The sequence below is a fragment of the Eubalaena glacialis genome, chromosome 17 (assembly GCF_028564815.1).
Source record: "Eubalaena glacialis isolate mEubGla1 chromosome 17, mEubGla1.1.hap2.+ XY, whole genome shotgun sequence".
NCBI classification, from domain to species: Eukaryota; Metazoa; Chordata; class Mammalia; order Artiodactyla; family Balaenidae; genus Eubalaena; species Eubalaena glacialis.
Window position 1 is genome coordinate 50,107,662 of NC_083732.1, and position 26,485 is coordinate 50,134,146.

General features: G+C 41.3%; 1 protein-coding gene across 4 annotated transcripts in view; it reads left to right on the plus strand.

Annotated features, from left to right (window-relative positions):
* The first annotated feature begins 7,014 nt into the window (after positions 1–7,014).
* The window catches only part of MTDH (metadherin), a 53,919-nt gene continuing 34,448 nt past the window's right edge, over positions 7,015–26,485 (plus strand). For 2 of the 4 annotated variants that reach the window (XM_061171646.1, XM_061171647.1), the window contains exons 1-2: positions 7,015–7,760; positions 20,034–20,135. In XM_061171646.1, the coding sequence (XP_061027629.1) occupies positions 7,380–7,760; positions 20,034–20,135 (483 nt within the window). In that variant the 5' untranslated portion in view covers positions 7,015–7,379. The remainder of the gene's footprint in view (positions 7,761–20,033; positions 20,136–26,485) is intronic. The other 2 variants (XM_061171644.1, XM_061171645.1) reach the window with 1 other exon arrangement.

A 26,485-nucleotide genomic window follows, 5' to 3' on the forward strand; every position in this document is an offset into this window, starting at 1 on the left:
CCCCATTTCAGTGAATGGCACCACCATCTGACCAACTGAAGTGAGAAACCTAGGAGTCACTGTTGACAATTCCTTCTTCTTAGATCCCTCACCAAAATCTTAAGACTTTATCACTAGCTACAGAGTAGAGCTCACCATTATCCAGACATACGTTGCTCTCTCATGTCCCAAAGCCTTCACTTTCGCTGGTCCCCATGCTTGGAAATTCCTCTCCACTCTCTTCCTTCTCTTCTTAGCAACATCCTACTCATCCTTCTAGACTGAACCTAAACATATTGTATTTGAAGTGTTCCACTGCCCCTATGCAGAAATAACCTTTCCCTTGTTGGTTATATCAAACACTTTGTAAATACCTCATCATCCCTGTTATAGACTGGGTTCTTTGTGAAGCAGACTTTGAGACAGATCAGCATATAAGGAAGTGCTCTTGGAACTAATGCCAGTTGAAGGAGGAAAAGGAAGTGGGACTGAACAGAAGAACTGGGCTGAGATATAGTACCAACAGTCCTGAGCCAAGCTCAAGGAGTACACTGGGGTCGGGATGGTCTTTCAAAATTGACCCAAGTTGGGGCAAGAAGGCCAGGACTGTGTAGCCCAGGCTGATGAGTCCTTGGATGTGGGTTGTCCCTGAAAAGGAGACATGACCTTGGCTGAGGAAGTTTTCCTCAGTAATCTTCCCCAAAGACTGACACCTAAGAGATGTCTTCTGGTAATACTCCCAGAGCTGGGGAATAAGTTCTTCATTACTGAAGTGGGACCTGGGAGGTACATCATAGCACCCAGTACAATCTTCATGCTCAAATCAATTTACTATGGCAATACTCTCTTGCATTAAAGCTATTTAAGAAAGGGTCCATTGTCTTCACTAGGTTCTGAGATTTTTGAGGACAGATAGCATGCATTTAAACCAAACAGCTGGGATTTAATAAAAGTCCAGTGAAGAAATGATTGAATAAATGACCCAGGGAAACTGATTAACCAAAAACACAGGAGCCTAATTGACGAAACAGAGTGCCGATTTCTTCCTCTGCACCAATGTTTCTCCCTCATTTTTTCGTTATCACCCCTCTAAGGGCCTATTTTTTCCTATGAAATTTTAATGCCACATATATATTGTATCAATCTGCACATGTAGTATATTGTATCTATACTTTATACACTAAAAAAGGGTTTTTTGCCCCCAAAACCAATACTCTTCACCCCCATGGGAGCAATATTGCTCCACTGAGAATGTATGATTTACACTAATAAATATAACTGTGAAGAGGATCAGATTACTTAAGTCAGCTCTTCCTGTAGTAAAGGAGATGCCTCATTACAAGGTGGGTATGGTGTGCTGAGCATGAAATCAGAGCAAAGGGGGTTAAATGACCTTAGGGGATATCTATTGATATGGTCTAATATACCTTTCCCCACTATAAGATCACAGCAACCCCACAACTGTATAGTCAGGGGAGCCTCCATTATTTTGCCTAGCTTCTGTGCAAACTATTGCTTTTGTCACTTAATTATTGTCACTTAAATTACAAAGTATCTCAGGCATACAAAAAGTAGAGATAAGGAGCGCTCTTTTACCCATAACCTAATTTAAGAGATAAAAACATTATAGATTCATTTGTAGCCCCCTGTATACTTCACCTCAATCCCATTTCTCTCTCTCTCCCTACAAATAAGTACTATCCTGACTTGGTGTTCATTATTCCCATGCATGGTTTTAAATCTTTATCTATAAACCTATTTTTTAAACTTTACATACATGGTATTGCAATGAGTGTCCTTGGACATGTTCATTGCTGCACAGCATTCCACTGAATGGACACACCACAACTTTCACTTTTGTTACCATATTCACCGTCTTTTCTGCTTCCCCTGGCCCCTGCCCTCACGCCCCAACCAGTTTTTAGTTCCACACAGATTCTTAGCAAATTCTCCAATCTTTTAAAGAGGCTTGGAAGTATCCTGGCCCTTTCAGCAACACACTCATAAACTATCTTTCAGCTTAGTTAGGATACATCTGCAGAGAACTTTATTATTTACTAATTCTTACAAAATTTATTCTGAGGGTAACCCTTTCCTGACCATATCTCCAAATTCTTGGCACACTCAACTGTATTCCCTGCTTTACTGTAAAATCCTCCTCCTGGGACTTCCCTGGTGGCACAGTGGTTAAGAATCCACCTGCCAATGAAGGGGACATGGGTTCGAGCCCTGGTCCGGGAAGATCCCACATGCCGCGGAGCAACTAAGCCCATGTGCCACAAGTACTGAACCTGCATGCCACAACTACTGAATCTCTGTGCCTAGAGCCCGTGCACCGCAACGAAGAGTAGCCCCGGCTCGCCACAACTAGAGAAAGCCCGCGTGCGGCAAGAAAGACCCAACGCAGCCAAAAATAAAATGAATTTTAAAAAATAATCATCCTCCTAGGTATATAATCCTGTGACCCAGGAGTTCATAATGTCAATAGCCTCCATTTTAAAGACCCAAATCAGCATTTTGCTTTCAGCAGCCCTGAAAGCTACTTGAATGGAAGCTTCCTGCATCGTTATGGACTGAAAGTTTGTGTCCCCCCTCCAAATTCATATGTTGAAGCCCTGACCCCAACATGACTGTATTTGCAGATAGGGTCTTTAAGGAAGCAATTAAGGTTAAATGAAGTCATAAGGGTGGGGCCCTGATCTGAGAGGATTAGCGTCTTTATAAGAGACACTAGAGAGCTCACTGGCTCTCTCTCCACCATGTGAGGACACAGCAAGAAAGTGGCCATCTGCAAGCCAGGAAGAGAGCCCTTACCACAACCCAACCATGCTGGCCCCCGATCTTGGACTTCCAGCCTCTAGAACTGTGACAAAATAAATTTCAGTTGTTTAAGCTACCTAGTCTATGCAATGTTGTTATAGCAGTCGGAGAAAACAAACACACACTAATCCCAAGAATTGATCACAGAGTATATGAAGAAGAGGAGCAACCAAGGGGTCAAGAACAGGGAAGACTGGGTTCTACTATGAGCTCAGCCACCCTGACACTGCGGTACGAGCCCTAACCCTTTGAAGCTTCCTTTTTCTCTTCTATGAAGTGAGAGGCCTTAGGTAGAACTTCTTCAGGTCTCTTAAAACTTCCAAACTAAGCGTTAAATCACATACTGTGGGCTATGCCTCAGGCAATGACAGTGCCAGGATTTTACCCTCAAGAACTTATCATGGGGACTTCCCTGGCTGTCTGGTGGTTAAGAACCCAGCTTCCAATGCAGGGGACACAGGTTCGATCCCTGGTTGGGGAACTAAGATCCTCCACGCCATGGGGCAACTACTGAACCCATGTGCTCTGGAGCCTGAGCGCCACAACTAGAGAGAAGCCCATGCACTGCAAGGAAAGATCCCGCATGCTGCAACAAAGATCCCACATGCCACAACTAAGACCCGACACAGCAAAAATAATTAATTAATTAATTAATTATTAAAAAATAAAATAAAACTGATTTTAAAAAGTTACTATGGGGGCGTCCCTGGTGGCACAGTGGTTGAGAATCTGCCTGCCAATGCAGGGGACACGGGTTCGAGCCCTGGTCTGGGAAGATCCCACATGCCGTGGAGCAACTAGGCCCGTGAGCCACAACTACTGAGCCTGCGCGTCTGGAGCCTGTGCCCCGCAACAAGAAAGGCTGCGACAGTGAAAGGCCCGCGCACCGCGATGAAGAGTGACCCCCGCTTGCCGCAACTAGAGAAAGACCTTGCACAGAAACGAAGACCCAACACAGCCCCAAAAATAAATAAATTAATTAATTAAAAAGTTACTATGGATATTCGCAAAGCTATTTAGTTACAAGCATATTCATGACAGAATTGCATTTAATGGCAAAAAAACAGAAAAACCTCGTAAATAACCTAACTATCCAACAATAAAGTATGTTAAATAAATTACAGTAGAGCCAGATCATAGAATAAGTGAATATTTATTATGCAAACCTGCAAAAAAAAATTTTTTTTGATAATTAACATCAAGGATATAGTGCTGAGGACTTCCCTGGTGGTGCAGTGGTTAAGAATCCGACTGCCAATGCAGGGGACACGGGTTCAAGCCCTGGTCCGGGAAGATCCCACATGCGGCAGAGCAATTAAGCCCGTGTGCCACAACTACTGAGCCTGTGCTCTAGAGCCTGCGAGCCACAACTACTGAAGCCCATGTGCCTAGAGCCCATGCTCCGCAACAAGAGAAGCCACCGCAATGAGAAGCCCGCGCACCGCAACAAAGAGTAGCCCCTGCTCGCCGCAACTAGAGAAAGCCCGTGCACATCAACGAAGACCCAATGCAGCCAAAAATAAATAAATAAATAAATAAATAAATAAATAAATAAATAAATGGATATAGTGCTGAGAAACCTTAAAATCATAGATTGGTAAAAACTTTATTAAAAATCCTATCAGTGGGAATTCCCCGGCAGTCCAGTGGTTAAGACTCCATACTTTCATTGCCGAGGGCGAGGGTTCGATCCCTGGTTTCAGGGAACTAAGATCCCATAAGTCGCGAGGTGCGACCAAATAATAAAAATAAATAAATAAATAAATAAATATCATAAACAAAAAAAAAAATCCTATCGGCGAGCATGGAGCATGCCACCCCTATACACAGCTGTTCCAAAAAAAACTTCAAAAAACTTCAAAAAATTTCTGTGAACTGTTTCACTGAGGTATATTTGACATAAACTACAATATCTAAAGTATACAATTTGGTAAGTTTTGACATACATAAACCCATAAAACCCAAGACCCATAAAACCATAATAATAAAGATAACATAACCATCACTCCCCAAAGTTTCCTGGTGCCCCTTTTAAACCCCTCCCTCCCACTGCTCCTTGGTCCCACTCCCCTCCTCAAGTCACCACTGATTTGCTGTCACTATAGATTAGTTTGCATTTTCCAGTTTTATACAAATGGAATCATACAGTACATATTCTTTTTTGCCTGGCTTCTTTCACCTTCTTTCACTCAGCATAATTATGTTGAGATTCACCTATGTTGCTGCATGTATTTATGTCTGAGTGGTATTCCATTGTATGGGTCACTCTGACTCTCAGAATAAGCAGTCTTCATTCCCAACCCAGTTGCCTCCAGGAAAGAGGTTTCAGAAATGACGTTTTATATGTCTCTTAACTTTGCCATGTCCAAGGAATTAGGATTCTGAGTCTACTTAGGCTAGGCCTGATATTAACTCTTTTAGACACAGCTTGCTTTGTCTTTCATTCTTTCGTTTAAATTTTACCTAAACTTCATTCTGCTGCAAGTTAATAAACCTAACTTTGTGGGGCTACTGGTATGTTCCTGGTGAGCTTTATCAGGTGGGCTTTATCAAGTGACATGAATGTTCATGACCACATCAAATGCAAAACAATAAATAGTGTATGACTCCATTTTTGTTCTTAAAATAAAAACTTAAAAAGATGACTACAAAGTTATATATGAAAATTGATTATACCTGTATTACCAAAATACAGTAAACATTTTCCTTTTAAGATCAAAGTAGAGTCACGGAAAAAGAAAGAAGAAAGGTGACAGGATTTTACATAATCAATGCTTGCTAGGCTGCCAAAGGAACAGGCAAACCCAGCTACTATTATTGTATAATAGCTTAATTCATGAATCCACAGGTGTTAACCTAGAATGGGCAGTGGAACTTCTTAGGAAAGTCATAATCCTTCATGTCTCTGGAACCAAAACATAAATGTAGAATGATAAATCTACTTTCATAAATATACGTGGAATTTGGAACCTTTTAGAGATGAAGTAGTTTCAATGACATCTTCTACGTTTTTGGCCTTGTAATTTACACAGCCTTTAATTATACGTCTGTATAAAGCTTTGCAAGAGTAGCAGTTTATTTTTATTATTTATTATTTACCAAACTCCCTTCCACCCATTAATCACAACATGCATTACAACACAGTTGCAAAGTAGGTCAAAATACTCTTAAATACATTTTTGGATTCGGTACTTATTAATATTACCCCCCTTTCTATTCTTTGAGAAAGCCTGTTTTTGGTTCATTTAAGACACCTGCTTACATGCTAATTATCATTTAATGATAAAACACCCAGTTTCCTTACAGGGAAATGTAACTTGAAAACCCTACAGCAGCTCTGAATATCATCTTTGTAACTGAGATCTGAAAATTCATTTCTTACTAACGCTACCCAGATATGGTCAACACAGCATATAAAAACAGAATTTTTGCAAACTCCTTTTGTGATCTTGCCCAAAAGCTTAAAATAAAACGCAACAAGGAATCTACCTCTACATGTAAAACACAATCCAGTATGCCTCTTATTATTTCTTATTAAAGCTACAAACGAGTAGGAAAAGAATACTGCCCACGGGCTTTCCAACTTTTGAATTCTGGCGACTAACAGCGAGAGCAAGAGCGAAGGAGAGAAACCACGCAAAAGCGCCCTAGCCAGGCAGGCAAATGGTAGACACGCAATGTGGCTAAGTTGGCCGTGAAGAGACAAACCCAATTTGTGAACTAAACCTATGCGCTGGAAGAAGAGTGACCGGTTTCAGACTCGTATGAGCCCACCTGGAAGCATCTAGCCGACCGGTGACCCAGGGAGAAAAAGCCGCTTCCACCCCGACACCACTACCAGAAAAAGAATGGAGAAAAGAGACAGCTACTAGGGCAATTTTGACCCAGACCCCGTGACCCGGTTCCTCGCTCTTCGCCCTCTTCCACACCCCCCAACCCCCAGGCTTCGCCGAGAGCCCCTCCCCTGGACTCATTCAAAGCGCCACGTCTCCTAGCTCCGGGCCACCAGCCATCCCGCAAAGACTTCCTCCGGTTAACCCCTCCCAGCCACCCGCCCAGAGTCACCGATCCCCAACGCTCGGCGCCGCCACCAGGCCCGAAAGGGTCACCGCCAACTGCAGCCGCGGCGCGCTAGCTCCAACGGCTCCAGCCCCGCCCGGCCTCGCCCGCGCCCACGTGACACCCCACGCCCCGCCCACCGGCGCCCACGTGACCCGCTGCCCTGCTCCTAGTCTACGCTCGCTGCGTGGATCGCGGCCGGAGCCGCCATTGTTCCGCCGAGGGAGGACAGCGGGGCCTGGCCCTGGCGCGGAGACGCCGCTTAGCGGCCGCCGCTGGAGACACTCCCTCCCGCCGCCCCCCTCCTCCTGGCGGCGGCGGAGTGAGGCTGACGGGGGGCACTGGGAGCCCCCTGTCCTCCTGGCGGCGGCAGCGGCCGATCGCCGGCTCCGGCGCGAGGGGCGGCCGCAATGCGCTCGGCCTGAGGCGGTCCGGCCCGGCCTTTCCTTGCTTCCCTTGACTGTTCCACGGCGTCTCTGCGCCCCGGCGTCATTCTGCGAGTGCCCCTGACGGGAGGGAAGATGGCTACACGGAGCTGGCTGGACGAGCTGGCCCAGCAGGCCGAGGAGGGCTCAGCCCGGCTGCAGGAAATGCTCTCGGTCGGCCTAGGCTTTCTGCGCACCGAGCTGGGCCTCGACCTGGGGCTGGAGCCGAAACGGTACCCGGGCTGGGTGATCCTGGTGGGCATGGGCGCGCTCGGGCTCCTGCTGCTCTTCCTGCTCGGCTACGGCTGGGCCGCGGCTTGCGCCGGCGCCCGCAAGAAGCGGAGGAGCCCGCCCCGCAAGCGGGAGGAGGCGGCGGCCGCGCCGGGCCCGGCCTCTGACGACCTAGGCGTGCTGAAGAATCTCAGGAGCGAGGAGCAGAAGAAGAAGAACCGGAAGAAATTGCCGGAGAAGCCCAAAGTGAGTAGGGGAGGAGCGGCGGGAGAGTAGGGGCGAGGGGCCAGCGTGGAGCCCCTCGAGCTTGCGGGAGGCCAAACGCGAGCCGCCCCAGCCGGGAATGGGAAAGGAAAAGAGTGAGCTTAGTCGAGAGCCGGGACGCAGTCTCCCCAGGCGGAGGAGGTGATCGGTGGACACGTTTCTTGGAGAACGGTGGAAACTCAGGAAGTATGGGACCGGTGGGGAAGATGAGTTTAGAGGAAGGAAGTTAGACAGTGCGGGGTATGTTTAAATAGAAGCGCCCGGCGGTCAGGTCGTTCTCGGGAACCTTGACCGCCGGAACGACATGCCAACGTCCCCGAGGCCTGCTGGGTCGGCTGCATGTGTGTGCGGAGGCTGATGGGACCTGAAGGTGGGGAAGTTGTGGCAAGACTGCGCCGGGGAGGCACAGCCTGGCTGAGGTCACACTGAGATGGGGAGATACGGCGGCCTGCAGACTCCGGGGCTGACTCGAGGCTTAAAGGTACCCAGGTCTGGACGCGCTTCCATTTTAGTTGGGACTGTTGAAGGGAGACGGTGGCCCCCTCTCCTTCCGGTGCCTGTGGCAAGTGGAGGCCGGACCTGGAGCAAGGCAAGAGGGGGTCTGTTTTCTCGGGTACTCGGGGCTCCGGGGCCCTCCGAGAGAGCGCTCAGGCAAGTTCGGCGGAGCGGTGTGGGCGGTTTTGAAATAGAGTAAAGGGATGACAGAGCAGAAAGGCGCAGGCTGCGCGAGGCGTTCCGGCACCGATTTACCGGGCCACGTGTGGAAATGCAGAGAGCATCACAGCCGTTTTATCATGCCTTCCCGTTTTATTTCTGCGGCCTTTATGGCCATTTCCCCACGGTTCTCCCATTGGAACGTTCATGGTTTTATTCATTTTTTAAAAAAATACCGTGCAGTTGAGCAGGGTATGGAGGGTGTGCAAAATGAGAAGCAGCTCCTAACCTGTTTTTATAGCCACTGGATTTAGCTCTTCCCCTTTTCAGTACGATAAAGTACAATACTGTGTGAACTGCGCTCTGATGTTTGCTGGACAGTGAGAAGTATACACGTGAGAGTTAAAAGTCAGTCATGGAAACTAATACAGGAGACAGATTCAAAAATAATTCTAATACTTTGTAGACTGACAGGTGCTGTAGAGGTGTGAGCAGTATACATGAGGGTTGGAGAGTGGGAGACTATTTCCATTGGAGGGATTTAGGCAAGTTATTGGAGGAAGTGAGATCTGAGTTGAAGCTAAAGTAATGAGAGTATGGTTGGTAACAGTACAAAGGATAAGGCTGTAGTAGAGATGTGACAGGTCACACCGTTATTGCATTATTATGTCTAGATTAGACCTGCTGATTAAGAGGATGCAAGATACATGCAAGACCTGGAAAACGATACAACTTTGTCAGTATGAATACCACCTTAGGTTAGGAGAAGAGAAAATACAAGTGATTTGGAACATAGGTAATTATATTTAAACTTGTAGAGAGTATCAAGGATTACCAGAAAGTAATGTTATGGTGGAAATAAAGAACCTGGCTCCAAGACAGGAAAGAAGGTGATCTTGAAAAAAACACATACATTAATAAGCCTAGGACCAGTGTGGATGAAGCAGGATGTGAACATTTCGAAGCCCTGTTTGGGACGTCTGGAATTTCAGATAGACTTGGGTCAAGAGACAGGTGCTCCGAGAGCCCACCTGAAGTGCATCACAACACTTGGACGACCCATCTGAAGAAGGAGCACAGACAGGCTCCTGTGGAACTTGTGCTGTGAAAAATGCTTATCAAACTTAGTACTTATTCCTTCTCCTTTTCATTTGAGTTAAGGAAAGGGGAATGAATAAATAAATCCAGTTTTAGCTTTGGGGAGTGGAGAATGGCGTGAGAAAACGTATTTGCCTACCTAATGGTAAAGTTGTGTTGGAGAAGTTCATCAGCATTCACAAAACTGGCTTTCAAACGTTTTTGCAACCTACATTGAAAACATTTTACATTGCAATACCCCCCACACATGTATCAAACTATTCTATTTGTTTTTCTTTAATGATATTTGTGACCCACTAAATTGGTTTCACATTTGATTGTGAGGCATGACCCACAGTTAGAAAAACACTGCTTTATAGGGTTAAGAAATAATAAGCTTCCATTTATTTAGTTAGTACTCATATGGTTTGCACTGTGCTAAATATTTACTTGGGGAAAAGCAGGATACTGCTTGCAAATTGAAGGCAGTAAAAAGGAATATGTCTCACAGTGAAGGGAATACAAAAGTAAAAGCTTAGTTTTTCCCCAGGGAGCTGCTTATTCCAGTTGTGGAAAAAGATACCAGAAAAACCCTAGTGTGGGCCCAGGTGGCCAGGAAAAACCTTATCACAGAATTTGACTTTGAAAGTGGGGAGGAGCAGGATAGTGGGAGAGACTGAAGAAGCAGCCATGGCTCAGGGGAGGAAGACTTAACTCTGTCAGCCTGGCAGGAATTAGGCCTCTAAATTTGAGTAAGGCATTTAACCATGCTCCGATTAGCTTATCTTGTTTATAAATTGAAGATCTTAGTTGAGTTAAAACACTGCAGGATTCCTCAGAGTGTTAACCCTAACTACTTGCAATAGACTTACTTTGGGGTTTTTTTTGTTTGTTTTTTTTTGGGTTTTTTTTTTTGGTCGTGCCACACGGCCTGTGGGATCATAGTTCCCTGACCAGGGATCCAACCAGCGTCCCCTGCATTCGAAGCATGGAGGCTTAACCACTGGAGCACCAGGGGAAGTCCCTGCAATAGAGTTACTTTGAATGCTTGTTAAATGGTGTAGATTCCTGAGTCCTACTACAGATCTCGTAAATTCAGAATCTGTGGAACTGGGTTCAGGGAATCTGCATTTTTAACAAGCTCCCTTGCCTATGAGTTTGAAAATCATTCACTGCAATAGGGCCATAAGATCCATAGTATAAGAGAGATTTCTAAATGGAGTCATGTTTAATCTTATGATCCATCTTTTATTACTACATCATTCTGATAAACATTTTAAGATATACTTAATTCTGATTCAAGTGGAATCAGTGATGTCAACTACTACAGTTTTTTAAAAGGACATTCCATATTTGTTTAAATATTTTGTCCTTTCAGTCCATCCTTTTTAGTTTTCTCTTAGATCATTCCAAATTTTACAACTCGAATTTTCAAAATTTGTTTCTAGTTGCCTTCTTTTATTTGTAGAGTAGATGTCGTTTAGCTTTTTAAAATCTATTCATAAGCTTTTTTTTTTTCTTAATTCTTATATCGGTTTGCTTTTTATCCCCTAATTTCTTGCCATAAGTTTTGGGGGGCATGAATTGCAGTTCGTTCCCCTGTTAAAAGTGAAGGGGGTGATGAAGGGGGCAGCACTTTTCACTGGGCTTAGCTCTTGGGATTTTTGGAAAACATTGTTTTCATACATGTATTTTTCATGACACCTAGTTCATTGTGAGTGTTAAATAGGCACTCAGTAAATATTTTTCGCTTGACTTAATCTGTGCAGTGATATGGATGGATGTAAGATCTCAGATAACTGGTCTTTAACCATTGTTGCTTTGAATTTCAGCTGGAAGCAGGTAACCAAGATCATCATCAAAGAAAATTCATTTTAGTGGACAAGTTTTTTTCATATTAGTTTAGGAATTTTCATAAAGACTTGCCATAGTGCGATTGTTAATATCTATAAGCTCAGTAAATAAATGAGTAGTGTTTTGTCTTGTTTGCTACTGTATAACCTTGCACAGTGCTGGCAGTCAATAAGTAATTATTGAATGCATAATATAGTAAGATGTCCCACCAAAGTATTTATGCAACATACTCCTATTTTTCATGCCTAGTAAATTCCATGTGAGCCACCTTTTTATTTTTACAGTGGAAAATGGCTGTGTTTGCCTCCTCTGGCTAAAATTTTGTAAGGTCCATCTTTGTACAGCCAATAAATCATTCTAATAGTATGCTGTGTCTTTTGTAGTCATTACTTCTTTTCCAGTTTCACTGCCGCTGCCCTACTTGTGGACTCTATTACCTTTTGCTTAGGCTGTCCTACAGCATCCTAACTGGTTTTCGTGCTTCCAGTCCCTTTGTTGCCAATCCTTTCTACCCACTTATGCCAGCTAAATCTTTTCAAGCCCAACTCTGATCATGTGACTTTCAAGTTCACATCTTTTCGGTAGTTCCCCAACACCTGCTGAATAAGATCCAGTGACATGGCACTCAAGCCTTTTCATGATCTAACCCCATCTTAGATTTATCTCATACCATTACCCCCAAGACATTACCATTAGCTAGACATCAGTGTCTATTCATATTATCTTCTTCTATTCATATTATTTTTTCTGAAAGGCCTATTTTTTCTGTATCTCTACCAATTTCTACCTGTCCTTCAAGGCCCAGCTACATTGCTGCCTTTACTATAAAGCCTTCTCTAGCTCCCCAGCTAGAGTTGGTCTCTCTTTTTTATGTTTATTTTATATTTTTTATGAGAGCTGAAACAAGAAGGCAGAGCATTGCCTGGGAATGTGCTTGTAGGATGACTCAGATCTTTTCACAGCTCTGTGCATGTCCAAGAATGACAAGTATTGATTTTGGGGTTAGAAATAAATTTTAGTGAGTAAGCAAATTTGCCAATATGGAATCTTCAAATAGTGGTGATCAACTGTTTATTTGCCTGTATCTGTAACTGGACTATTCCTCTCATCTCCAAAACCTCATGTCTAGATGTACACTGGGTTTCTTCAATTAGAAACCTGATGTTTGTCTCAAAAACTTTAACATCGCCAAAACAGGGCTTATAATTCCCTGCCCTCTCCCAGTCTTCCCCATTTCTGTAAATGGTAAATGACTCTGCCATTCCTTCAGTTACTCAAGCCAAAAATCTAAGAATCGTTCTTGGTTCTTCTCTTTTCCTTACCTCCTCATCTTCACCTCATATCCTAATCCTTCAGCAAGTACCATCAGTTTTATCTCCAAAACGTATATTTAGTCCAGCTTTTATCACCTTAACTCACTTGTACAACAGTAGCTTCTGTTGGCTGCCCCCAGTCCTTCCTCAACACCCTAGTAAGGAGTCTTTTTAAAAACAAGTCACCATCTTGTCTAAAACGAACATTTCAGTAGCTTTTGCATTTAAAATCTAAACTTCTTTCCTATATGGCCCAGCACCTGCTTTTTTTTCTAAGCAATTTTGAGTTGGTTTCCTCTCTTTTGCTACCTTCACCTATAGTAATCTTTTTCAGTTCTTCAAACTCTCACAACCCCGTACCTTTATGTGAGCTGTTATTAACACTTCTGGAACCATCTTGACCCCACTGTTCTAATCAGCCTTTAGATCTCACTTTAAAACTCACCTTCCCAGAAAATGCTTTCCTGATCACCCTATTTGAAATAGGCATCCCCTTCTATTTTCTGTCTTAACCTCTTATATGTGTTTCCTTTATTGTAGTTTGTAAGTTGTCTAGTAACTTATTCATTTACTTTTGCTCGGTGTCTTTTCTCTCCACTAGATTATAAGCCTTGATATGGGATAGCAAGCAGTGACTGGCATATAAGAGCCTTTGATAATTATTTGTTAAACTAAATGCTGAATGAAGTATCTAAAATGACATCTCACTGTTTAGTTGAATAATCTAATCTGTTATTGGGCTAAATAAATTTGTCTTTTAAGATATTCTCAATAGAATTATGTCTTTTATTCATAGGTGGTGGTTTTGCCATGTCATCCCAGGTATTACTAAAGTTTCGTGTCATCTGCAGGATTTTCTTTTTCCCTTTAAGTCACTAGTCCTCTTAGTTTTAAGTCTTAGAAGAATACTCATTTGATTTAAAAATCCTGATAGGTAAAACAAACATTCCTGATTTTACAAAAAGGAATCTTGAGATTCAGAGAGATTAAGTGACTTATTCAAGGTCATAGAGCAAAGGCATTTCAAAGGCAAAACAATACCCTGATTTCTAGTCTAAGAACTCACTGTTATTTCCATTATACCTCTCTGATTTTTTTTTTTTTTGTAAACTCTCATTTTGATAGCATGTTCCAGGGTATTATATTGCATTCAGAGAACAAATCTAATTTTCTCAGTGAGTTACAACTTTGTTGCTTTTAAATTTTACTTTTAGAATCAGAAGTTTCTGCTGAAAATTATAATGACCTTTACAGAAGCTCCAGAATTTTGGCTCCATTTGTTTGGTTACATGACAGGACTTTTTCATCCTGTCATTTTCTTCTGCCAGAGGCCTTGCAGAAAAGACCTTCAATAGTTCTGACACAAAAGACCTTAAATAGTCGTGCTCATCTTAAATACCAAGAGCAGCAATAAACCCTCCGAACACTTGTTTTTGTTGCACTTTGGCTTTATTGAGTAATGTATTACTTCTCAAGGTTGTGAAAGCCTTGAAAGCATTTTTAAATGATTGTTACTATTATTACTATTCAAACAAAATGATAAGATCTCTGTGAGGACTTGGTGTTATCTGACCAGTTTTATTTGGCCACGCCACATGGCTTGTGGGATCTTAGTTCCCCTACCAGGGATTGAACCCGGCCCTTGGCAGTGAAAACACCAAGTTCCTAACCACTGGATCACCTGGGAATTCCTGTCCAGTTTTTAAATTTACTCTGTTTTCTCTCCAACTATGCTAGTGGTTTTCAAACTGTTCACAGAATGCCAGTGTTCCAGAAGGCATCCATCAGGATCTGAGAAAGAATTACATGTATATGTGTCTGCTGTATCACCTGTAATTCTTACCTCAGTACCCATCTGACATAAAACCTTGAAAACCAATGCTGTATTTAGTGTTTCAAAAATCATCTTTAGAATAATTTGGCCATGTGATAGGTATTGAATGTCATCTCTCTAACCTATAAAAGTAGCCCTGAGCATCCCTGATGCAATCAACAAAGAGATGTTTTGGAATCCCTGAAGAGGATTTAGTTTTGGCTAGCTGTTGAGAAGGCACAAGGATCTTTACCCTAAAGGAAATATCTCAGGATATATAGCAAGATTTTGCAAATTTGATTTATAGGCCATATTTGTAAGATTATCCTCTTAGTTTTTAGGAGTTTAAAATTGGGGTTGAATTTAAAAATAAGTTGGTAAATTACTGTGACTGAAGCTGTAGTTTATGTGTATGTTTAGTTTATGTAATTGATATGTGCACAACATTTGGCAGGAAAAAACACACAATTTGTGTTTTCAAATAAATGACAAGAAATTGTTCTATCTTGAATATGTATCAGCACTCTTCACAACTAAAACTAAGAAACTGACCAAGACTAAGTCTTGCCATTAAATGAGATAATGCATCTGCTTGGCACATGGCGGATACTTGGAAATTATTAGGTCTGTCAGCTAAAGATGATATCTCTTGAATTTCCATGATGTCTTGCCTTTATTTTTTTTTATCATGGACATAATACGTAGTCTTACGCTTCCTGTATGCTCAGTATAATTTCCAGCTAAGAAAACTGAGACTCCAGTGAAGTAGTAACTTGTCCAGGGTGATAGACATTTGGGGATTCAACCGTGGTCTCAGCTTGCCTTCAAAACTCATACTCTTCTCCTTTAAGAGGCTGGGGAATGGGGACAGGGGCGGGGGTGGGGTGGGGGAGGCAGAGTACATCTTTTGTCTGGTATTTTAGTGTGTGCTATCGTGTTCTTCCTTTGCTTTGGTCTAAGCTTCTTGAGGGCAGGAATTGTGCCTCACTTGTCTTTGTTTCAAGGTTTTAAGGGTTCTGCATATTACTCTACTGAGTTCACTTACTGGATGTTGAGTGAATGAACATGAATGAATATTTTTTTTTAGAAAACAGTGAAACTATAAGCAGCTTTTTAAAAAAGAAAGATAGTATGACATGTCTCTAGAGCAAACCTGGACTATTTCTAGCCTCTGAGAGGATACATTTACTCATCATTTGTATTCTGTTAACTTCCCAAAAGAATTTGTGTCTGGAGCATTGGGCCCACTGGATACATGTACAGTTTGTTAGCCCTCTTGACCACCAGGACTTAACATTTATTTTGAGCTTGCTAGTATGAAAAATGGCTTGAGTGCTGGAACATGGGATGAGTATATGGGCCATCATAGCTTTGGAGAGGAAAGGATATTGAAGGGAAGAAACTGTTTCTTGAGCAAGTAAAGTATGCTTTCACATGTTTTCTCATTTACTGTCACTTTAACAAGTTACATAAGACAAGTTACATATTTTCTTCGTATTTACAGATGATGAAGTTGAGGGTTAAGTCAAGGAAAATGCTTAAAGTCACGGTGATTAAATATGGAAGTTGGGCCTTAATCCCAGGTTGTCCGCTCCAAAGCCCATAGTCTTTTCATATTTCCCCTTTTTTTTGGTAGTTAGTAGACTATCCTTCTAGTTTCTAAACTTAAGAAATGGACTTCCCTGGTGGTGCAGTGGTTAAGAATCCGCCTGCCAATGCAGGGAACACGGGTGCGGGAAGATCCCACATTCCGTAGAGCAGCTAAGCTCGTGTGCCACAACTACTGAGCCTGCACTCTAGAGCTCACGGGCCACAACTGCTGAGCCCACGAGCCACAACTGCTGAACCCGTGAGCCACAACTGCTGAGCCCGGGAGCCACAACTGCTGAGCCCACGTGCCACAACTGCTGAGCCCACGTGCCACAACTGCTGAAGCCTGGGCGCCTAGAGCCCATGCTCCACAACAAGAGAAGCCACCGCAATGAGAAGCCCATGCACCGCAACAAAGAGTAGCCCCCGCTTGCCGCAACTAGAGAAAGCCTGTGCGCAGCAACGAAGACCCAACACAGCTAAAACTAAATAAAATAAATTTTTTTAAAAAATTAAGAAAAAATAAATAAACTTAAGTTTCCAAGTAATTTGAAGTCATGGTTTTTACATTTCGTGGCTAAAAATAAAATTTATATAACTAAGTGAGAATAGGATTCTAAATGCTTTCATTTTAGAAGTGTCAAATGTTAAACCTTGTTTATGCTTACCTTAGCTATAGATTCTTCTGCAATTTAGAATCAGTTTAACAGGTATATATAGGCCACTCAAATGGAGTAGAAGTCTATTATTAAACATATCTTCTTATTCTGAACCTTAAAGCTCCCAGAGGGCAGATTCTTTTCATATGTCCTCGTCCCTGAGGTCCCTAGCGAGGTGCCTTGTGCTTAAGTACTTAATAAATGTTTATGGAATTAGTAAATTGGAGATTGACTAACGTGAAGAATTTTATTTCCTTGAGTAGTTATCAAATAAGACCCTGTTCCCCTGCTGTGTGGCCCCCTCCTCCATTTTATTTTCCTCATTGTCAGCTAGGTGTCTTCATTCTGCCTTATCACTCTCCCAACACACACACGTTCTTTTGTGAATGTATTTTTTAAAAGGATCTGGGATGGGAGTTGAGGGAATGTTTAATAATAAGGCTGACATGGCATTGTCTACAAGTTTATCCATGTAAGAAATTATTATATCATTTTTCTGTTACTGGTTGATTTTCACCAAATTTGAAGGACATTTTGGGGTGGTCTAATTTAAAATATAGATTGCATGCTATATATAAAATTAACTTTGGTTGGCCCTGGAGGGGAACACGTCAGAATTTTCCAGAGGATTTTAAACCGGGGTGCAGTGAGAGGCCCATGTAATTCTAACCTGTAGAAACAACACCATATATATTATAAAGTCTCTATGGTCAGAGAAGATACTTTCATGTAAAACCCAGCATGGAAGTCACATTGGATTTAAAGTGTTAGTTTGCGTGTGAGCAGGTCTACATAATATGCTTCCATTTAGGGATTTGCTAATTTAAATGTGGTTAATGCTTTACCAGGACAAGGCTTCCTTGACCAGCTAGTAGAGATCAGATTAGTGCTGTTGATGGGTAGGAGAGGCACAACCACCATAGTGTATCCTCTTTTCCTGCTACCTAAGAATGCTGTTGACTTTTCCCTTGGGATAGGGGGCTTATTATTTCATGGTGTCAGGCATTTGTGGGGAGCTGTTGATGACTTATGGAACCCCAATAGTTATGAGACCTATATAAAGCCCAAAAGTTAGTGGAAAATTGGGAAATCTGCATAGACCAGAGGGAACAGCTGCAGTTCTAGCCACTACATAAGTTGTTGCAAAGAAGGAAGTAAAATTGGCACAGGTTGGAACGTGGGACCACCTTTGGCTTGCTGATCATCGCAGAGCCTATGAAATGGAGACTGAGTGTTCCTCTGTTGGTCACTGATTGAGGACTTCAGACTTTGTATTTGTCCAGAAGGAAAGATTGTTTCATCTTTCATTTGGGAGGCCCTATCAGCATTGTTTGCAGTTGTCTCAAAGGAATTGCATTGAACTTTTTAGCGGTTTTTAAGATAGTTTTTAACCACTTAATTTCACCTTTTTACAGTTAGTATATAAATTAAAATGACTCAATTTAGTCATTTACATGAGTAAAATGGAGGTATCATATAAGTGAGTGTGATAGTTTGCTGAAGGGATTAATTAGTTAAATGAAGTTTCACAGATGTGAGGCTTGTGAGCTGCCACAAGTGAAGAGAGGGAAACTGTGTGGACTTAGAGCTGTAAGATTGGTCAGTTGGAGTAAAGCTTACATGGAAAGGTGAGGACGACCCCAGAAAATCAGAAAAAGTAAGTTTGACTAGTCTGAAGTAAGAAATGGCGTACGAGAATTGACAAGTAAGATGGTGATACTGGAAAGTAGGATTAAATAAAGTTTTATATTCCTGATGTGGATATGGCTCTAAGCCCAAATTCCTTTCTGGGGTTTCTGACCTTTCTCAATGCATTGTCTCCTCCACCCCTCCCCGCCCCCCCAATATACATAAACACAGAGAAATGAGAAGAGACAGCATTAAAGTGGCAAAACAGCCCAGAGGAAAGAAAACCAAACCGAGAGTGAGGACACCTGGTTTCAACATTAGCTGTCTGACTTTAACAAGTTGCTTAAGACTCAGCATATTAAATTTGAGTTAATTAGGAATTTAATCAGCTAAAAGACAGCTTTTGTTTGGATTTTTCTGCCATAAATCTTTGGGAAAACTGCAGATTGGGTTTTGGAATATTAATGGTTTCTCTTTTCAACTGCATATCCCTGATAATTTTGCACAAATGCAGGTAATGTCACATTAGAAAAACTTTGAACATTCATATTGTTTTCATGACTATAGGTCTGCTGTAATAAGTAATCTGGTGGAAATCTGTTCTGCAAGAACTAGAAATAAAGCAATTTAAACTAGTATATTGATTTACTAACTTACTGTGTTGAATATGAGAGGAATGGGCAAGTGAAAAGAAGTAGTAAGATCCAGAAAGAAGAGGTTAGAAATACAGATACCTGGGAGATACCTGGGCCCTTTTCTTCAAAGTTCTGAATCTAAGTATATTTCTGGTGATGGGGCTCAGAAATGCTTCATATAAAAAAAAAAAAAAATACCCAAACTAGTGATTCTGATTAAAAGCCAGAATTGGTGTTCACAGACTTAATTCTACTCATGAACACCTCTAAGTGCTGTCATTTTATTTTGGGGATGTTAGGAAAACTGACGTAGCCTTTTTAAACTGTGGCAGCGGGTTAGTAAAGCTTCTTAATCCTAGAATAGTAGAGCTATTAGATTGTAGGATTACAGGGGACATTAGCGATGATCTAATACAGAGACCAACAGACTGTGGTCCATGGACCAAATCTGGCCCTCCACCTGTGTTTGTAAGGTTTTTTGGAACACAGGCATACTCATTCCTTTATGTATTGTCTGTGGCTGCTTTTGTGCTACAGTAGCAGAGTTTTGTAGTTGCGACAGAGACTCCATAGCTCACAAAGCCTAAAATATTTTCTATCTGGCCCTTTACCAAAAAAGTTTGTGGACTTTTTGAATAGATCAGACCTATCATTTTTATAGATGTAGAAACAAGACTCAAAGATAACGAGTGAAATACTCTGAGATTACACAGCCAATTGGTGGTCAGAATGCAAATACAATTTAGTTCTTTTTCCTGCTTCCATTCCACTATTTTTTGTTGGAGGTACTGATGCCTGGGTGAAATCAGAAAATAAATCTGTGGTACAGTTTTGCTTATAAGTTCATTCTTTATTATATTACAAGATGTAGTTCCTAGGGACAATAGTCTTAGATAACACAGCTGTACAAAAGTCTTTAATTTGGGTCGGGGGTAGAATTTGATTGTTGTATATTCTGTGTCCTGAGTACAAATCTTTGATTTGCTCTGCCAAGCAGTTTGATAACAGAATCCGTTATTGTTGCTGTGCAGCCAAACGGACGGACCATCGAAGTGGCTGAGGAAGAGGTTGTCCGAACTCCTCGGAGTGCAGCAGCTAAGCAGCCATTAGAGACACACAAGAAAAATGAAAAGGTCAGTTGGGAGCATGTGAAATTATATGCAAGGCTCTTAATAAAAAGAGTGACATATAAAATGTTACATGTACACCCCCATTTAAGGAAAACTAAAAATCTGAATTTATCATAGTGGATGGATGGGTGGTGGAGGTTTGAGTAAGTTGGTTTTGTTTGTTTGTTTTTTAAGGAGGGATGTATCACCAAGTATTTTAAACATTGCCGTGACATTACTAAGTTTTCATTTTGCCAGAAACAGTTTATTCATGACTTGAACATCTTTTATATGAGTAAGGTTCCAGATATGTAACATACCTCTTACTGGAAAACAAAATTGTGATACCTTTGTTAATAGTGCACTTTTGGCATGAAAAGCTTGGCAAAATTGTTCTATGGTATTAAGTGTTAATATAGATTTCTATTGTGACAGCGACATAATCATCTACTTATTAGATACAATTTGAATTTGTTTAACAAAGGAAAATATTCTGTACTCAGGTCATTATTAAAAGGTTTGGATGTGCACTCTTAAGTTTTCAAATAAGACAATCTATTATACCCCGTTAATGGTACATTCCTGGGATTTTATTCATTTTCCAGTTGCCAGTGTTAGAACCGACCCGTTTTTATTTGACTTAATTTAGTTTGTAAGTAGGCAAAGTGTACAAGACTCTGTTAACAGTGGTACCTCCTGCTGTGGGCGAGAGACTTTTTATTTAATTCTTTTTGGTACATTAAAAACTGCAACCTCCCCCCCCACTTTTTTTTTTAACCCTTGCATGCATAACTCCTTTTCAGGGAAAACGAACAAAAAAACAACCACAGGTAGGTAAGTGGTTTCTAGGAACCAAGGTGCCACAACTCCAGCCCCGTAGAGTAGTGGTGTGAAGTGGTTGGTACAGTTTCTTAATGCTCACAATTTCAAAATACCACTGAAGAACTGGTGAGATCAATTCTGCCCTGTAACCCGGTGAAATTGGTCTAGGGCCAAGACAGCTGCAGGTAGGATGGCTTAAAATGAAGGATGGTTGTGGGAAAGAATTAAATATATGTCCGACTTTGCCTTTGGCAGAAAAATAAATAGTAAATTACTTTTGTTAACAAATAAGCGTACAATTTAGGGATTGTGAATTTACACTGTGAATAGTTTATATACTTAATGTAGATGTACACTTCTCCCATCTAGTGTTTCCTTGTTCCTGGGCTTTCTCTCTACTAGTGAGCATTTTATACTTAACTCCTGCTTCCACTCCCTGAATTATCCTGAAAAATCTGTAGTTGGAATAATTAATCAACTACCATTCATCTCTGATTGATTAATTATATATAGATTGTATGTATCGGGATGTAAAACCATAGTTTAAAGTTTTAAATCATTCTGAAATCTCTTATGTTAGAAAGTAATTATAATGGTTGACATTTGTTAAGTATCTATAACATGGCAGGCACTGTGCAAGGTGAGGTATGTGTATATATCGTACATATTTACTTCATACATAATTACTTATTTAATTATAAGTAAATATATTTACTTATAGTAGGGACAACTTATTGAGCACTTACTGGGTGTACTTTTAAGACTTTATAGAATATTTATACATGTTACTTTAATTATCCTCGCAAGAATGCTGAGGAGGTGGTATCAAAGCTATCTTACAAATAAGAAACCTGAGGCTTAAGTTACGTAAGCTTTTAAAAGTACAGTCAGTTCTAACCTAGACCCATCACTCCAAAGTCTGTGCTTTTTACTGCTCTGTATTAGTTCTAATCCTTTCAAAAACTCTTCCAGGCAAATAGTATTAGTCCCATTTACAGATAAGGGCTCTGAAGCATAGAGGGATTGTGTGATTTCTCTAATTTCATACGTAGTTTCTGAACTGGGATTTGAACCCAGCTTATTCTGATGCCAAAGCCCATGCGCTGTTTAATCACTTGACAGAACCACCTCCTTTCAGTTGCCATTGCTTTTTTAGCGCAAGGCTTCTACCTTTGGTTTGTCGCCTATTTGATTTGACTTTTTGCATAATAATAAATGCTACCACTCATGCTTAATGTTTCTTTTCGGACTCCTACATCTTGAATTTATGCTTTTTAACTTGGTTCAGTCCAGGTGACTCTCATTTCAGTTAACTTTTTATGCTATTGTGCTGTGTGCTGTTGTGTGTTTTAAATATGTGGGGTTTTTTTAAGACTTCTTACTGTCTTTTTTCGTAAATAAACATCTTAGGTCTATTTATGCACCTTAATATGTATTATTATGTATTTGTTTTCCTCTCAGAGCCATGTTAGACACTTTAAGAAATACAGTTTGCCCGTAAAGCAGTTGCACTCTATGCAGTGATATTGAATACCTTGTCCTGTCAGTTGAATAAGCCTTATAGATAAAACTGTCTAAAAACCGTATATGACAAGAGCTATAGATTTTGGGTCTATAAAGCAAGTTAAGCTACCAGGTCCATTTGGATATGAAGGTTAATGCTTCATTGATGCTAGTCTCTAGTAGAGTATACACTGGATCATTAGCCAGGCTGAATGCATTGTGCCATTTGATGATGAAGAGAATAAGGAGAAACGTAAGATGTACTTACCCTCAGAGAGATTACAGTCTAGTTAAGGAAAGGCAAGCATGAGAGAAGACACCAGGTAACATACGGCCTTGAGTGCCAGGTATTCAGAGAAGTAAGATTATCCTATTTGGGTAGCCAGAAAAGATTGACTTAATTGGACTCTTGAGGATGGGGATGGTATTTCAGGGAGTAGAAGTGCGGAGGCCAATTTTGGCAGGGGAGAGAAACAAATGAACACAGTCATTGTTCAGCTGAAACAAAACAACATATTCAGACTCAAGGGAAAGCCCTAGACAGGTTTGACTGGTCAGGGTGGGGTGGGGTATGATAAAAACTTAGATATGCTCAGCTGGCAGCAACATTTATGATTAACAAATCAGCATTGCATCTGTGATTGTAAAGGTCTGAATTAAGATAGAAGTGTAAAGATGGTTAGTAAGAAAAATAGCAAAAGCAAAAATGTATAAAATTTGGTCACCATCAGGTTGTTGCAGACAAAGTCAGTGGTGTCCTACTGAAATATTCATTATAAATATTAACAAGTTCTTACATTTTCGTGATGCTACACAGAGTACAAAATGTTTTCACATCTCTTAATCCTAATGCACAGGGAGGAGGGTATTATCATTTTTTTTATACAGCTTATTGAAAAAAGTTTAATGAATTGCCCAGGATCACATAGCTAGTAAGTAATGCTCTCTCAATTTCTTTGAGGTAGCAGTTCTCAAAGTGTGGTCCGTGGACCCCTGTGAAGGGGTTCTAGGGACCTTTTTGTTGGGTCCCAGAAGACAAAACTGTTTTCAGAATAATTAAGACATTGTTTGTCTTTTCCACTGTGTTAATATTTGCATTGATGGTGCAAAAGAAGTAGTGAGTAAAACTACTGACTCCTTAGTACAAATAAAGGCAGTGACACCAAGCTACTTGTAGTTGAATTCTTTACTGCAATCCACTTACAGTTGGAAAAATAAAAAGGAAAAAAAAAATAAAAAAGCTAATTCCTCTTGAGTATCCTTGACGAATCTGAAAAAATGATCATTATTCATTTGATTAAATATTGACTTCTGAATACATGCCGTTTAATTATTCTGTATGATGAAATGGGAAGTATGCATAAAGTATGCTCTGTACTGAAAAACAGTGGTTGCCTTGAGGAAAAACACCTGTGCAGTTGAGTTGCAAGCTGGACTAGCCACCTATTTCTTGTTACTCCATTTTTACTTGAGAGAACAACTGATAGGCCATGGTTATTTAGAGTTGGGTATTTGTAGACATTTTCTCAAAAATAATCAAGACAGTTCAAGGAAAACAACTGATAGTACTGTTAAAAATGATAAAATGATTTGTTGCCAAGTGAAAATTAGACATTTGGAAAATTTGTGTCTACCACCATGAGCTTGACAACATCCCAGTACTTAATGAATTGCTGATGAGATCAGCAGTGATGCTAACAAATGTGTTGGTTTTTTTTTAATATTGTATATAATGGATTGGGATTTTTGTTTGTTTGTTTTTATCTATTTGGTTGCACCAGGTCTTAGTTGCAGCAGGCGGGCTCCTTAGTTGCAGCTCACGGACTCCTTAGTGGCGGCTCGCCAGCTCCTTAGTTGTGGCATGCGAAATCTTAGGTGGGGCATGCATGTGGGATCTAGTTGCCTGACCAGGGATCGAACCCGGGCCCCCTGCATTGGGAGTGTGCAGTCTTAACCACTGGGAGACCACCAGGGAAGTCCCCAGAATGTTTTTTGTTTTTTTGTTTTTTATAAATTTTATTTATTTATGTATATATGTATGTACGTATGTATGTATTGGCCGCGTCGGGTCTTCCTTGCTGCGTGCAGGCTTTCTCTAGTTGTGGCGAGCAGGGGCTACTCTTCGTTGTGGTGCGCAGGCTTCTCATTGAGGTGACTTCTTTTGTTGCGGAGCACACGCTCTAGGCACGCAGGCTTCAGTAGTTGTGGCGCGCGGGCTCAGTAGTTGTGGCTCGTGGGCTCTAGAGCGCAGGCTCAGTAGTTGTGGCACACGAGCTTAGTTGCTCCGCGGCATGTGGGATCTTCCCGGACCAGGGCTCGAACCCGTGTCTCCTGCATTGGCAGGCGGATTCTTAACCACTGCGCCATCAGGGAAGCCCCCCAGAATGTTTTTTTAACCTTTTGGAAGATGTATGTAACTCAGTGAATCAATATTTTCCAAACGCTCAATACTTGCATGTTACAAAAGTAGACAAGTATAAAAGATTCATTTAAGGTGCAAGGTAGACCAATGGATTTTAATGTAGTAAAGTATAGAAAGCTCATTGATGTAGTTTCAGATTCCACATTGCAACAATTTTTAAGAAACTACCACTTGACAAGTTTTGATGTAATATTTTTTCCTTCCTCTACCTAAAATCCTTCATGATTTCCCGTTGTTATTACTCGACAATCTTGAACATAATCCAATGGCACTGTGGCTCAAGTCTCTTTTCTTACCTCTTACCTTCTCTAAGCTCCAGACACTTTGGTTTTCTTTCTTTTCCTTTTTTTTTTAAATTTAATTTATATATTTTATTATTTTTGGCTGCGTTGGGTCTTTTCCTGCGGGCTTTCTCTAGTTGCGGCGAGTGGGGGCTACTCTCCGTTGCGGTGCGCGGGCTTCTCATTGCGGTGGCTTCTCTTGTTGCGGAGCACGGGCTCTAGGCACGCAGGCTTCAGTAGTTGTGGCACATGGGCTCACTAGTTGTGGCTCGCAGGCTGAGTAGTTGTGGTGCACAGGCTTAGTTGTTCCGCGGCATGTGGGATCTTCCCGGACCAGGGCTCGAACCTGTGTCCCCTGCATTGGCAGGCGGATTCTTAACTGCTGCGCCACCAGGGAAGTCCCCTAGTTTTCTTTCTTTTTTGTTAAACAGCTTTATTTTGAGATATACCATAGAACTTACTTTTTTCAAGTGTACAGTTTTGGTGTGTTTACAGAGTTGTACAGCTATTACCACAGTCTAATTTTTAAACATGTTCCTCTTCCCAAGAAGAAATCTTGTGCCTGTTAGCAGTTGCTCCCCGTTTTCCCCTCTCCTCCCCTTGGCAACTGCTAATCTTTCATGTACTATCAAGAATATCACAATTATCTGAAAAAAACTATTGAAAAAGTCCTCCCTTTTCCAATTACACATCCACGTGTATGTGTAGCCATATTTTCTTCATATGCTTCAATCAAATAACATATCACAGTAAATTAATGCAAAAGCAGATATGCAAGTCCAGGTTTTTTTAATGGAGCCAGACATAAAAGATATCTGCACAATGTAAAACATGACATGCTTCTCACTAAAATGTTTGTTTTGGAAAATATAGTTCTTTATATAGGTATAATTATATAATTAGCTTATTATTCTTTGAGATAAATTAATACATAGCTAAACAATTTCTTAGTTTAAATTTACAGTATGGTAGATATCAATAGATAGAACCCACACAAAGGCTCTTTGATATCCTCAATACTTTTAAAAAATATATATTTATTTATTTATGGCTGCATCAGGTCTTAGTTGCAGCCCTCAGTATCTTTCGTTACGGTATATGGGCTCTTTCATTGCGGCGCACAGGCTTCTCTCTAGCTGTGGCATGCAGGCTCTCTAGTTGTGGCATGCGGGCTCCAGAGCACATGGGCTCTGTAGTTTGTGGCACGTGGGCTCTCCAGTTGTGGCTCCCGGGCTCAGTAGTTGTGGTGCGCGGGCTTAGCTCTTCCGCAGCATGTGGGATCTTAGTTCCCCGACCAGGGATCGAACCTGCGTCCCCTGCATTGGAAGGCGGATTCTTAACCGCTG